The sequence below is a fragment of the Phascolarctos cinereus genome, unplaced genomic scaffold, assembly GCF_003287225.1.
Source record: "Phascolarctos cinereus isolate Bilbo 61053 unplaced genomic scaffold, phaCin_HiC Scaffold_5;HRSCAF=322, whole genome shotgun sequence".
Classification (NCBI taxonomy): domain Eukaryota; kingdom Metazoa; phylum Chordata; class Mammalia; order Diprotodontia; family Phascolarctidae; genus Phascolarctos; species Phascolarctos cinereus.
This window is the reverse complement of record NW_027555958.1, coordinates 311,587,203-311,601,421: the sequence shown is the minus strand read 5'-3', so window position 1 is coordinate 311,601,421 and position 14,219 is coordinate 311,587,203. Positions and strand designations below refer to the sequence as shown.

Genomic DNA, 14,219 nt, shown 5'->3' with positions numbered 1-14,219 from the left:
CCGTCCTCTCTATCCCCCTGCTCTCTTGTCCCCGTCTCCCCCTATTTTCCTGTAGGGTGAGACAGATTTCCATACCCAATTGGGTGTGTATGCAGTTCACTCCTTAAGCCAAATCCTATGAGAATAAGATTCAAAGAACAAAATATTCTTAAGAAAAGTTTCATTTGCGTTGTCTAATATTTTGTTTTTAAAGACTCGCAATTACCATGAGAAAATAGAACAAAAATGCTGTGGAAATTGCAACATGATAGGAATAAAGTCTTTACTGTGCATCGTTTCTAGGAAAAAGACCTACCTCAATATTTTTATCTTATCCACTAGGACAATGGAGCATTGTTTTCATATGTGTGATAGAATGGTGATCTATTTCTTCATTGCAGCTTCCTATGCACCATGGTAAGAAATTAACTTTCTATTTTTAAGATGGTACTTTCTGGTTTCTTTTTGTGTCTAATTTTTGGTTGGGTTTTGTTGTCGTGGTTATTCTTGCCAGGATGTTTATTATAGCTTTAGTGAATGCTTCTTTTTACTTAAAAAAAATTCTCATATGTACCTTTGCCACTTAGAGTACATTTACTTAAATCTACTCAGATGAGTATACTCATTTGCATTCCCTATAAGGAACAGAGGCCTTTCTTTTGGTTCTTACTTCCATTTTCCTCACTTGCCAAATTAGTGCTGTATAACTATGGTATTCCAAATACATTTTTCCTGTACTAAATATCTTTTAAAATTGTATTCTACTCATTTGATCCTCATATCCTTTTTTGTGCAGATCTAATAATGTTGCTCTGAAAACAAAAAAAGCCTTTCCAGATTAAAAAAAAATGTTCTTCCCACAAAGGAAGTTTTTAATCTCTTTCAAAAATCTCACTATGCCAGCAGCTGCTGTAGACCGCCAGAGGTAGTTGGCCTCCGGGTCTGGCTATACCAACATACTTGGTTCTTAAAGGCCTACTAACATGGTGCTATAAAAACAAACCCTGCAGATTTCATAACATGATCCAAAATTGTGTGGGCCCAGTTCACATTGCGGAACAAAAGCCAGAGGCTTAGAGAATCAGACTGAGTTCAGCACTCTTTTAACGAAGACTCATTGAAAAAACTCTTATCGAATGCCTTGTTTGAGCAGTCCCTCTCATTCTAGCATATGAGGCAATTGATGCTCGTACTGAAAGAATAGCAACTATAGCTCTGTGATCTACATACAGGCTTTTATCAAAGGCTCTCTGAGTTTCCAATGCAATATGTTCATCTGCTAACAATTATAATTGCCAAGAAACGAAAAAGCTGTAGCAGCATCCCACTTATATAGAATTGGAGGGAGGTACCTAGAAACAGCTATCTTCAGTTTAGCCCAATTTAATCCATATTTAGGACCAGAGAAACCCCAAACCACCTATTCATGTTGAATGCATTTTTTTCATTCAGCTTTTTTTCTTCTCCAGTTGCCTCTCCTACAGATAATTTTCTGTTCTCATGGTTAGGGGGAGGAAAACACACTAATCCCATTCATTTACCACTTCTGCTCTTGTTGTCATTTCTACATTTTTAGGTTAAATCTCCGTGAACTTGGACCCCTGGCATCTCATATGCGTTGGTTTATCTGGCTCATGGCAGCTGGAGGAACCATTTATGTATTTCTCTACCATGAAAAGTAAGAAATTGGTCACTTGTGTTTAACTTTAAGATTCCTTAAGTATACAATTTTGCTATTTCTATTTCACAATTTCAAAATAGTAGAAATACATAAATAGGATGTAAACTTTTTTTCCCCAACAAATGCTTAGATCCATTTAGTGTAAAAGTTACAAAGATTATTGTTTTTATAGAAAAAGAACAATAGCTGTGTTGAGCTGTGATACACATACAAATAAATTAAGATATATGATGCCCTGGATGAAAATATTTCTTTGTATGCAGAGTAGGATATATCAATTATTAAATTTATGAAGAAATGGAAGAAAATATAATTGAAAGTTAGGTGCTTGGAACTTGAAAAGACTTTAGAAATGTTAAATACACCATCAGACATGGTTGTATGTCAGTTATAACTATTTTTCTTTGTTATAAGGGAGGGAGGGAAGGCTTAGTGGAGGAAGCAGAGAATATCAAGAAATGGCTTCTATAAAAACAAAAGGCAACAATAAAAACTACCTTTAAAAAAGGATTATGCATTAAACAAAGAATGACAATGGATGGCATAAAGAAAGACAAACATTTCAGGTGAGAAAATAACATAGCCAGGTATGATCATGGTAATAGGGAACAGGCAAGAAAGCTGATACAGTAAAGAGATGAGTCTGACCAGAGTGAAGGTGGTCTCATGCTAGGAAGAGAAAAGGTTGATTTGTAAGACAGGACTTTGACTATGATACATGAGTCTACAGGACGTGATGAAGATTTTGAGGGTGTTCATCTTCTAATGAAACTTAAATTGTTCCACGTGCAAAAAAAAAACCCATCCCCCCCCAAAAAAAAACCCTGGAACTATCTTGTCCAACTTGATCATTTTACGGCCACTGACAAACAGCCTCCCCAAGTTGAAAAGACTTAATCTAAAGTCATGTAACATAGATAGCCCGAGACTCTGGTCTGTTACTCTACTGCCTTTTCTGTTAAACTATGTTGCCTCCACTACTAATTTGAAATATTGTTAGCATACTTAGGACCTTCCTCATTAGTTAGAACCTATTAAAATACCATATTTGTTAGAGTCAATGTCGAATCTCTCGGAGCCAACATAATTCACATTTATCATTAAGAATACTTCCCTTTTCAAAAGTTGAGATAAAAGTTGTCATTTCTGACATCAGAAATTGTGACATTAGTTTCCATTTACATATCCCCTCCTTGTCAAACTACATAACCTTGGGGTCATTAATCTCTTGTGTGTCATGAACCCCCTTGGAAGTCTGAGAAAGCCTATGGACTTCTCAGAACATATACACACATATACATACATGCATACATATATATACATGAAAAAACATATATCCATATATATATGTGTGTGTGTGCATATAGATATATATATACATATATATGTATATGTATGTGCATATATATATATATTAACCAATATATCTAGAAAATCTAGATTAAGAGCCCCTACTATAATCTGATTACTACAGAAATGATGTAACATTATAGAATTGCAAGAATGCTGTGACTGGGCAGCTCTTAGCCATTCTGGCATTGGACTTGTGCAATAGGCCTAAGTTTCCGTCCTAGCTCCACCAATTACTGTCTTTGTGATCTAAGCAAGTCACTTAACTTCTAAGTTTCTCCATCTTTAAAATGGGGATAGAAACACTTGCCCTCCTTCATAGAAGTATAAAGAAATCCACTAAACATGAATAGTTTTTCTTAGAGACAGTAGACCTTCTCCTAGCCTCATGACGAGCCTCACTGGAACCTTTTGCATACCAAGAAGCTCCTGTTCTTTGTTCCCCACCTCCATAGAGCTGCTCTTTTACCTCTTGCAGCCTACGGCCCAAAACTAGCATTCCTTTCCTCAGTCCTTCCAAGCATACATCCTCTGTCCTTTAACCAAAAAAAGGCTCCATGTTGAAACAGGAAGATAAGCATGAAGCATAGGGTCAGGGAATGGAAGTAGGAGAATGGATTTCGGTTAACAGTAGTTAACATTTGCTAAAAGATGTTTGGTAGGTAAGGATTTGAGTATGACACCTTTTTAAAATCTTTGTCATTCTTATTCAGTTGAAATTGTTTTAGTTTGGGCTCTCATGGACTCCTTCCAGGATCATAAATTTCATTTGAATAGTTAAAAATGTACCTAACTTTTCAAAGGAGAAGAGGAAAAAAAGCATGGAATTATCTTGTTTGGTGTGATGGAAATACACATATTTAGTAAAACTCTGTTTTATTCCTTTAGGTATAAAGTGGTTGAGCTCTTTTTCTATCTAACAATGGGATTTTCTCCTGCCTTGGTAGTAACATCAATGGTAAGAAATGTAATCATTATTTTGGTGACCTCATGAACTTAACTTAAAAAAAAATCATTAGGGGGCCCCTATGGCCTTTTGCCCAGGTACTTATTTTGACCACAAGGTTTGATGTACAACATAGCATTTCCACATAATTAGAAACATTAAAGGAAAAAAAAAACATACCATGACATGCCTGCAGTATACCCAGGTGCTGTCCAAAAGCACAGAGGAAACACTGTCTCTACTGAGCAAGTCTCAAGAGAATATAACACTGATTTTCCAAACTAGTGATAAAAATTGTTTCATGGATGAAACATAGTTTCCTGGTGGTGGTGTTCTCCAGTTACCTTCTTTTGAAGATTTTCTGGGCCCTCAAAAGGGGTTAAACTGTGAATGTGTGTACTTAAATTTTTTTAAAAAAACATTTCAATTTATTATTTATTTTTAGTATTCTTTTTAAATTTTGAGTTACAAATTCTCTCCCTCCCACCCACTCCTTACTCACTGAGAAGGCAAGCAATGATATCAATCATACATATGAAATCTTGCAGAACATGTTTCAATATTAGCCATAATTCAAAAAAAATGAGAAAAATAAAGTGATAAAATTTACTTCAGTTTGCACTCAGGTCATCAGTTCTCTCTGTGGAGGCAGATAGCATTTTTTCATTAAGAGTCTTTGGAATTGTCTTGGATTGTTGTATTGATCAGAGTGGCCAGCTCTTTCACAGCTGATCGTCACTGCAACATTGATGTTATTGTGCACAATGGTCTCCAGCTGTTTCCCAGTTGTTGAGCATTCCCTAGATTTTCAAGTCTTTGCCGTCACAAAAAGCTGCTACAAATATCTTTGTACATTTAGGTCCTTTAACCTTTTCTTTGATCTCTTTGGGATACAGACCTAGTCGTGGTATTGCTGGGTTAGAAGATATGCATTGTTTTCTATCCCTTTGGGCATTGTTCCAAATTGTTCTTCTGAATGGTTGAACCGGTTCACTACTCTATCACAGTTCATTAGTATACCTGTTTTTCCCTTTTTTTTCCCTTATCTCCTCCAGCATGTCATTTCTGAAAAGTGTAGGGTTGTTTTACTTTTAATTTCTCTAATAAATAATGGTCAGTAGATAGAGGGCGAGGCCTAGAGTCAGAAAGATTCATCTTCCTGAATTCAAATATAGCCTCAGACACTTACTAGCTGTGTGATCCTGTCTGCCTCAATTCATCTGTAAAATCAGCTGGAGAAGGAAATGGCAAACCACTCCAGTGTCTTTGCCAAGAAAACCCCAAATGGGATCACAGAGTTGAACATGACAAATGATTGAACAAAAACAATAGATAGCTTTGATTTGTTCTTCTGAAAACTACTCGTTTATATCTTTTGTCCATTTATCAATTGGGAAATGGCTCTTATTTTTACAAATTTTACTCAGTTCTGTATTTAGTATATATTTGAGAAATGGGCCTTTATCAGAGAAATTTAATGTAAACATTTTGATATTACTTCATTGTTTATGGTACCTTTTTAGCATAATGTAGTTTCCCTGATAATCTCTTTTAATTGTATGTATTTTTGCTTGTTTTATCTGAGCTCATGATTGCTACTACCCCTGCCTTTTTTATTTCAACTGAAGTATATTATTCTAATATAGTTCTGCTCTTGCCCTTTATTTTAATTCTGTGTGTATCTTTCTGTTTCAACTGTGTCTCTTATAAACAACATATTGTTAGATTCTAGTTTCTAATTCATTTTGCTCTCTGCTTCTGTTTTATGAGAGAGCTCATCCCATTCACATTCAGTTATGATTACTGTATATTTATATTCACCCCATTATCTTCTCTGTCCTCCTTTTTATCATTCACTTCCCCCTCCATACCATTTCTCTTATCCCCTTCTCCTTCTATTTCTCTATTTATTGCAGATCTGTACAACTTGGCAGTAGGTAGGGGCTAAAATTAAAATAGGCTAAAAACCCCTTTAGGGTACAGATAGGTTTTTAGCAGCTCACTTTTTTGTTTTTTAGCAGCTTACTTTCCAAGTAAAGATATAATTAATGATTAAGCTATTTCTCAAAAACACTTTTTTTTTAATCAGGACATCATCCAGAAACTGCAATCAGCAAACACATCTTTATGAAGTGTTTTCATACCTTTACCTTCTTTGCCTTCAGTAAAATTCTTCCCAGCAGCAGCAATTTCTGCAGAAACCTGAAAACTACTAACCTTAGTAGCCACCTCATTTTCTGAATTTACTTTCTTGAAAAGCCGTTGTTCCCCACTGAGATTTTTCAACAATTTGGATGCTTTAACTTGTTTTCCATTGGTGTCCAATTTGCTTAAGTCAAGATGTTTTGATTCAAAATGGTGACAAAGATTGTCTTCCTTTGGAACAGTTATTACTTCTTGGCAAACAAGGCACAATATTTTGTCTCTTGTATAAGTAAACAAGTATCTATTTGTCCACTCTGGATTAAACACTCTGTGTTCTGATTTGATCTTCTGTTTCTTTTTATTACCCATTTTAGAAACTCACCCCAAAAACTTTAATGTTAGAACCAAAAAAATCTTAACAGCAACTGCTCACATACAAAGAAATACTGAACTGGTGTCTGACCTTGGAGAGAGCTCCAACATTGATGTAACTTGGAGGGCTGTTGTGCAGTGAGGATGTGGAAGAAGCTCTCACGTTGCTGCCACTCATCACATAGCAGACATCAGCTGCATTGACATGTGGCTGCACTTACTCCCTGTTCAATGCCAGTAATGACCAAAAACAGTGAACACTCTCATTCCTCTAAGACTAGAGACTGACAGGTTGGTTGCCTCGGGTCACATGACAAACAAGAAAGAGTGGACAGTGGCAACCCACCTGCCAAGTTACATGATGGGCACAATAGTAACTAGTAGAAAGCAGGGTAAGTGTGGCATGGACAAAACACTCCTTACATCTTTACTTTCTTTTACATCCTCTGTATTTTTCATGAGCCACCCAAAATCCTTTGGCAGGCCACAAGCAGTTTGGTAGCTGTATGTTGTGCAGGCCTGTCCTATTGTTATATTTCTATACATGATTGAGTGTGTATATATATTCTTCTCTCTTTGAACAAAGTAATGTGTAAGTTTAAGAATTGCCTGCTTACCCTCCCCCCCCATTTTCCCCTCATTGTAAAAATTCTTCCTTGAACTCATATTTAATGGGTTAAAAATTTCCTCATTTTACCTCTCCCTTCCACCTTCTCTCAGTGCATCCCTCTTTTTTACTCCATGTTTTTTTGGAGACCATTTCAATGTAACCTGCCCATACTCATGCCCTCTGTGTAAACTCCTTTTAACTACCCTAATGATAAAGTTCTTAGGAATTACATGTGTCATCTTCCCATATAGGAATGTAAACATTTTAACTTTATTGAGTCCCTTATGTTCTTTTATGTTTATCTTTTTATGCTTTTCTTGAGTCTTGTGTTTGAATGTCAGATTTTCTATTCAGTTCTAGTCTTTTCATCAAGAATGTATGGAAACCTTCTATTTCATTAAATATACATTTTTCCCTGATGGATCACACTCACTTTAGCTGGGTAGGTGATTCTTGGTTGTAATCTTAGTTCTTTTGCCTTCTAGAATATCATATTTCAAACCCTCCACAACTTTAACATGAAAGCCTCTAAATGTTGTGTGATCCTGACTTTGGCTCCATGATATTTGAAGGATTTTCTCTTTAATCAGGGAATTCTGGAATTTGGCTGTAATATTCCTGGGAGTTTTCATTGTGGGATGGTGGATTCTTTCAATTTTTGTTTTACCCTCTGTATCTAAGATATCACAGCAGTTTTCCTTGATGATTTCATGAAAATAATGTCTAGGTAGTTTCATAATTCTTAAATTCTCTCTCCTCATTCTATTTTCCAGGTCAATTGTTTTTCTGATGAGATTTCATATTTCCTTCTGTTTTCTTTTTCTTTTGACTCTGTTTTATTGTTTCTTGATGTCTCATAGCGTCATTAGCTTTCACCTGCCCACTTCTAATTTTTAAGAAATTATTTTCTTTAGTGAGATTTTGTACCTCTTTTTTCTATTTAGCTAATTCTGCTTTTTAAGGAGCTCTTCTGATCAGTGGATTTTTGTGCCTCTCTTACCATTTGGCCAATCCTATTTTTAAGGTGTTATTTTTATCAGTATTTTTTTGCCTCTTTTACCAAGCTGTTAATTTCTTTTTCATTGTTTTCCCTTATCACTCTCATGTCTTTCCCCAGCTTTTCCTCAACCACTCTTATCTCTTTAACTCTTCCAGGAATTCTTATTGGGTCTGGGTCCAATTAATATTTTTCTTTGAGGCTTTTTTGAAAGCTGTTTTTATATTATTGACTTTTGAGTTTGTCACTATTGATTAGAGAAATGCAAATTAAAACACCTCTAAGGTACCACCTTACACCTATCAGAAATGACAAATGTTGAAGGGGATATGAACTACTGGTGGAATAGTGAACTGATTCAACTGTTTTGGAGAACAATGTAGAACTGTGCCCAATGGAATATAAAACTGTGCTTATCCTTTGACCTAGCAATGATACTACCAGGTCTGTATCCCAAAGAGATCAAAGAAAAAGCAAAGGGACCTAAATGTACAAAAATATTTCTAGCAGCTCTTTTTTGTGGTGGCAAAGAATTGGAAATCTAGGGGATACTCATCATTTGGGAAATAGCTGAACAAGTTGTGGCCTATAATTGTCATGGTGTACTAATGTGCTATAAGAAATGATAAGGGGAATGGTTTTAGAAAACCATGGCAAGAACTATATGAACTGATGCAAAGTAAAGTGAGAAGAACCAGGAAGACCATTGTGCACAATAACAGCAATGTTATAATGATGATCAACTGTGGAAAAAGCTGGCTACTCTGATCAATACAATATGATGTTGAACCACTTGGCAGTGCCAAGGGCTTTGGTGGCAAGAACTTTCTCTTCTGGGTCTTCAGTAGCTGTGGCTTGTAGCATCTATAGGAAGTTACCAGGCCATATGTCCATGAGGGTTACTGCCCAAGATGATGGCTGAGGGCACTGAACTGAAGGCATTACTATTGCCAGTGCTCATTGGTTCAAGGTCTTGAGCTATCTCCACCAGAGTCTGAGTGGTGAAGGTGGTGGTGGTTTCACTCTCCTGGCACATGCTGCCTCCTGCCTCTCCCTCAGGGGCTTTTCTGGGGTGGTTTTAGAAAAATGGATGGTCTGTATCTTATATAGTTTTTAAAGGTTTCCCCTTGAACTTGAGTTTGTAGGAGCACTTAATCCATCCTGAGCACATATCAGTTGAGGTTGAAAGATAGAGGGTAAACAAACAAACCTGGTATAAGTCTGCCTTGAAGGAACCATTAGGACACCTAAAACAGCAAGCTGGGGCAAACTACAAGGGTGGCAATCAGTATAGTGGAAATTTTTCTTTACAATCACAACTCTTATAATCTACTCCATGTGCAGCAACTGTATCTAGAATTGTCAACCAGACACCTCCATTGCATTTACATATAATTGTTGGTGTTCATATTGCTGATCCTAAGGTACGCTGCAGTTTCCCACAGTGCCTTAGAATTCATCCAAAAAAAAAAACCTAATGGAAATATTTGGTATGGTTTTAGCCTATATTGTAGTTTTAAAGTTGCATTTGAATCCTTTGGGAAGTAGGGATCTAGAGATGGTATATTCAATTATGTCTGTTAAATCAAAATTAGGACTAAGTAGATAGACCACCCTACTCTCTGATCTAATCATCATGGATTAATAGAATGTGGATTGTATAGGCAGGGGAAAAAAAAGGGAGGGGGAGGCATCCTATTGTATGCCAGTTTGGGGATTAGCCAGAAGGAAGGCTATGTGAAGTCCAGTAAGTAGTATAGATAGGATGTTTGATCAGAACAAAGTCCAAGGTGTTATTTACAGGAGGTCTGTTAAGCTGCCTGCTGTAGGGGATAGAAGGGAAGCTGTTTTTTAAGTGTTGGTAAACATGGAGGATGGTGCTTTATTTAAAATGGATACCAGTGTCTGTTGAGACAAGTTTTTCCAGGTGGTATAAATTTCTCAGAAAAACAAAATAGAATCCAGCAATGTTTAATAAATGTCTCCTTGGGAAAAGCGCTATGTAGCATGTTGGAAAGAGACAAAGTTTAGATAAGACACTGTCCTCTGCTCTTATTTTTTTTCCTTTTAAAAATATTTAATATTTCGTTTTTCCCCCAGTTACATGTAGAAACAATTTTTAACTTTCATTTTTTAAAATTTTGAGTTCAAAATTCTCTCCCTCCTCTGCCCCTTCATTGAAAGGCAAGTGATTTTAATACAGGCTACACATGTATAGCCATGCAAAACATATTTCCATACCAGTCATGCTGTGATAGAAAACACAGACCAAAAGAGAAAGAAAGAAAGAAAGAAAGAAAAAGAAGAAAAAGAAAGAAAAAGAAGAAGCAGCATGCTGTGATCTGCACTCAGATCCACCAGTTCTCCACCGTGCAGATGGATAGCATCCCTAATTACAAATCCCTCAGAACAGTGCTGAATCACTGCACCAATGAGAATAGCCAAGTTGTTCACAGTTGATCATCGCACAATGCCACTGTCACTGGGCTCAACGTTCTCCTGATTCTGCTCACCCCCCCCCATCAGTCCATGTAAGTCTTTCCAGGTCTCTTCAAGAGCGTAGCCTGTTCATCATCTCCCATAGCACAACAGAATCCCATCACGATCACATACCACAACTGTTCAGCCATTCCCCAATTACGAGCACCCCCTCAATTTCCAAGTCTTTGCCACCACTGAGAGAGCTACTATAAATATTTTTGTACATACATCCTATGCTCATGTAAGAATCATAGTCTGGTTGTTAGTTAATAACAGCTGCACGCATCTTTTTTGTATGTTGGTTTGGTTTGTTTTGTTTTTGTTATTGGAGAAATACACCAAGGCATGATCATCACCAACCAGTGGAAGAGGGAAGGTTTGTGGGAAGGGGTTGCATTTGAGCTAGACTTAAAAAGCCTTGGTAGGAATTCAGTAGGTGGAAGTGGGGAAGGTATCCCCAGCAGAGTTAGCAGCGGAAGCAATGGCATGGAGGTATGGAAGGCATAAGGCATGTAAGAGTGACACTACATTCAGTTTGGCCAGAGCATGGAACATGTGAAGTGGACTACATCTTTGTAGTTGCTGCACAAAAGCAGAGCTGGGCTTCATCAGGCTGGAACTGAGATTACAAAGTGAAATCAGAGGAGACTTGGGTTAGTGAGTAATGAAACCAGAGCTCTTTTTGTTCCTTTTTTTTTTTTTGATGAGGCTATCTGGGTTAAGTGACTTGCCCAGGGTCACAAAGCTAGTAAGCGTCAAGTGTCTGAGGCTGGATTTGAACTCAGGTCCCCCTGACTCCAAGGCCAGAGCTTCACCCACTGCACCATCTAGCTGCCTAAAACCAGAATTTTTAACTCAAAGTTTTTGAACATATAGAAATTCAATAACTTTGAAATAACTCCATGTGGTTTCTACTATCACAGTAACTTAACGTCGGAAATTTTTTCTTCTTCCTCTCACAGAATAACACTGATGGGCTTCAAGAACTTGCCTGTGGAGGCTTGATTTATTGCTTGGGAGTCGTGTTCTTCAAAAGTGATGGCATCATTCCATTCGCTCATGCCATCTGGCACCTTTTTGTGGCCACGGCAGCGGCAGTACATTACTATGCCATTTGGAAATACCTTTACCGAAGTCCTACAGACTTTATCCGACACTTATGACCCAACTTGTGCTAAATCTCCAAGCCAGTATTACTTCAGTTGTGGAATTGGGAGTAGGAGAGAGTCGACAATTGCACAGAAAAAAAAAACTGCACTGACTTTGCTAGATTTTTTTTTAAACACAATTACTGTGAACTGAAATTATGATCTGTGTTGGGTGAGTTTCTCCCCTCAGCACATAAGATACTGTATTAACTGTCTATTCCATTCCACCCTCATGAAATAGAATGGCCAATGGATATTTACAAATGAGAATTTTGTATTTTAATCTTACCAATTTTACTGCATGAATTTTCTAAATTAGTAACTCAAAATGTAAGTAGTCAGCGCTTAAGTGCAATAAGAAATTCTTTTTTTCTTTTTAAAAATAATTTCTACCACTTTATCCATTAGCTTTGTGAAGAATCATGGACAAAACTCAGACTACTTTTTTTTTTTTGCCATGTTTCATTGTGGCATAATGTGCTTATTTTTAAATGGAAACTTTAGGTTTTTGTAAATTTTTTAAAGAATTTCATCGAGAAGACATCTATGCAGTTATTCATTCATCTGAGTTGCAAATCTCTGCAACCAACAGTCAACATTCCACATATTGATAAACATTATACCTCTTCCAGTGGTTTTATTATGTCAAGTAATTGCCAATTTTTTAAAACTACAGATTCAAGACTTGCCTGCCAACCTGTATCAGTAAATTCAATGCTGCTTCAGACACTTGACCTAACCTAGTCTACTTTTAATGGAAAAATTCTTTTGACCTCATTAGCTTTTATGGAGACCTGATTCCCCTCTGCCTTTGCCACCATTACTTCAGGGAGCCTTTGGATGATGATGGATGTGGGGATACTTCTGTATCAGGTCAGTGTTCATGGAGTTGGGTTAACCATCAGTTGAAAATCCTTGAAGATTATGATGAATTAAGTTGAATGCTCATTGCCTATTTGGTGTCTGGTGGTTAAAGATGATATGGTTTAGCTTCAGTATTGACTATCCTCACGTGTGAAATTTGCTTTAAATTTGTGGTTAGATGCATTGATTCATTTATACTCTTGTCTTTCAACACACTTCTCCTTTTCTTCCTATAAAAACTTTTTAACATTATGGAATCGAAAGGTCATTAAGTCTAGAATGCATGGTTCCAGTCTCGGCTCAATGTCATGGTGGTAGTATGTTTAGCATGTTATTGTATCTTGTCTTAACCTTCTATCAATGTCTTATATTAAGATTGACACTGTCACTCTATATACTTGGTCTTTCATGTTGATATTTTTAATAATGAAACAACCTCTTGCCTTCAGCTTTGATTCCAGGTATTGCCTGTTTTCCACTAATGGGCCTGATTAGTGAGAATTATCTAACATTGATAACCTACTTTAGACTCACTAATATGGCAAATTTTAATTTTTTTTCTTGGTGTGGGCTTCAAAGGTGACAAATTTTGTTGTTGTTTTAATATATTAAGAACTCTGCACATTTCTGTGAATTATGTGGGAATGAATGAGCAGAAGACCTCTATAGTATTAAGTGGTAAACACAAAACTACATGTTCTAAGCAGGCCCCAGTTACAGCAACCACAGACCACCCTTTTGTATGCATGATTCTCACACATCTGGATGCCTGATATCTTCCTGTGTACATTTGTTTTAATATATTACTGTTTTTTGTGGGTTCCTTTACTCTGTTCAAAAGTAGTACTGTCAAAACCACTAAAACTTATGTAAAATCCTGCTGTAGTCTTGAATAAAACTATAATTTGGATTTGTTCCATTGTCTCTAAATTAGCTCACTACCAAAATGAAGGCTTTGCCTTTTTTTTTTTAGTTTGATGTCATCCAGAATTTATAATGCACATTCTAGCCTGTTCCGTTTCAATAGTCAGCATGGGAGGAAAAATAAACACTCTACAGTTTGGAACTTTCCAGTATCCTTTTGAATAATTGAAACGACATCTCTAACACATACTCATCAACAGGCATTTTCATTCTGCAGTTACTTAAGGGAAATGATAGATAATGATTGGCTGCCCCTTAGTCAAAGGAAGCTTTCCATGTCGGATATTTGATATAACAGGAGATCCATGTTATAATATGCTTGCTTACTAAGCAGAGAAAGGAACTTTAACTGAATGCTGTCAGATGTGTAAATGTTCAACAACAGCCCTGCAACTCAGGCTAACTGTCCAAATTTTATTCCATTTTTTGAAAGGAAACCTTTTGTTCCATTTTTTAAAAGAAACATTTTTTTAAAATTATTTTTGACTATAAGAATACAACACTGATGTCAGTGTCTAAGTGGGCTCCTGCTGACCCGCCAGGACCTTTACCTCTTTCCAGCTTACATGAGATTAATGTTTTGCCTGGGTTCGGATCACCCGGGAAGTTCATAATAACACCAGGGGAAAGAGAGGTTTACTAGACCTGATTCTGCAACATAAATTAAGTTTGCTTCATAAAATAGCCATTAAAAAAACTGCTAATATTTATTATAAGGACCA

At 36.7% G+C, this 14,219-nt stretch overlaps 1 protein-coding gene across 2 annotated transcripts in view; it reads left to right on the top strand.

The window, feature by feature from the left end:
* MMD (monocyte to macrophage differentiation associated) overlaps positions 1-13,488 on the top strand; it is a 31,061-nt gene extending 17,573 nt beyond the window's left edge. For both annotated transcript variants that reach the window (XM_020991936.2, XM_020991935.2), the window contains 4 exons: positions 322-396; positions 1,556-1,657; positions 3,899-3,968; positions 11,524-13,488. In XM_020991936.2, coding sequence (XP_020847595.1) covers positions 322-396; positions 1,556-1,657; positions 3,899-3,968; positions 11,524-11,724 — 448 coding nt within the window. In that variant the 3' untranslated portion in view covers positions 11,725-13,488. The remainder of the gene's footprint in view (positions 1-321; positions 397-1,555; positions 1,658-3,898; positions 3,969-11,523) is intronic.
* The last annotated feature ends 731 nt before the right edge of the window (positions 13,489-14,219 follow it).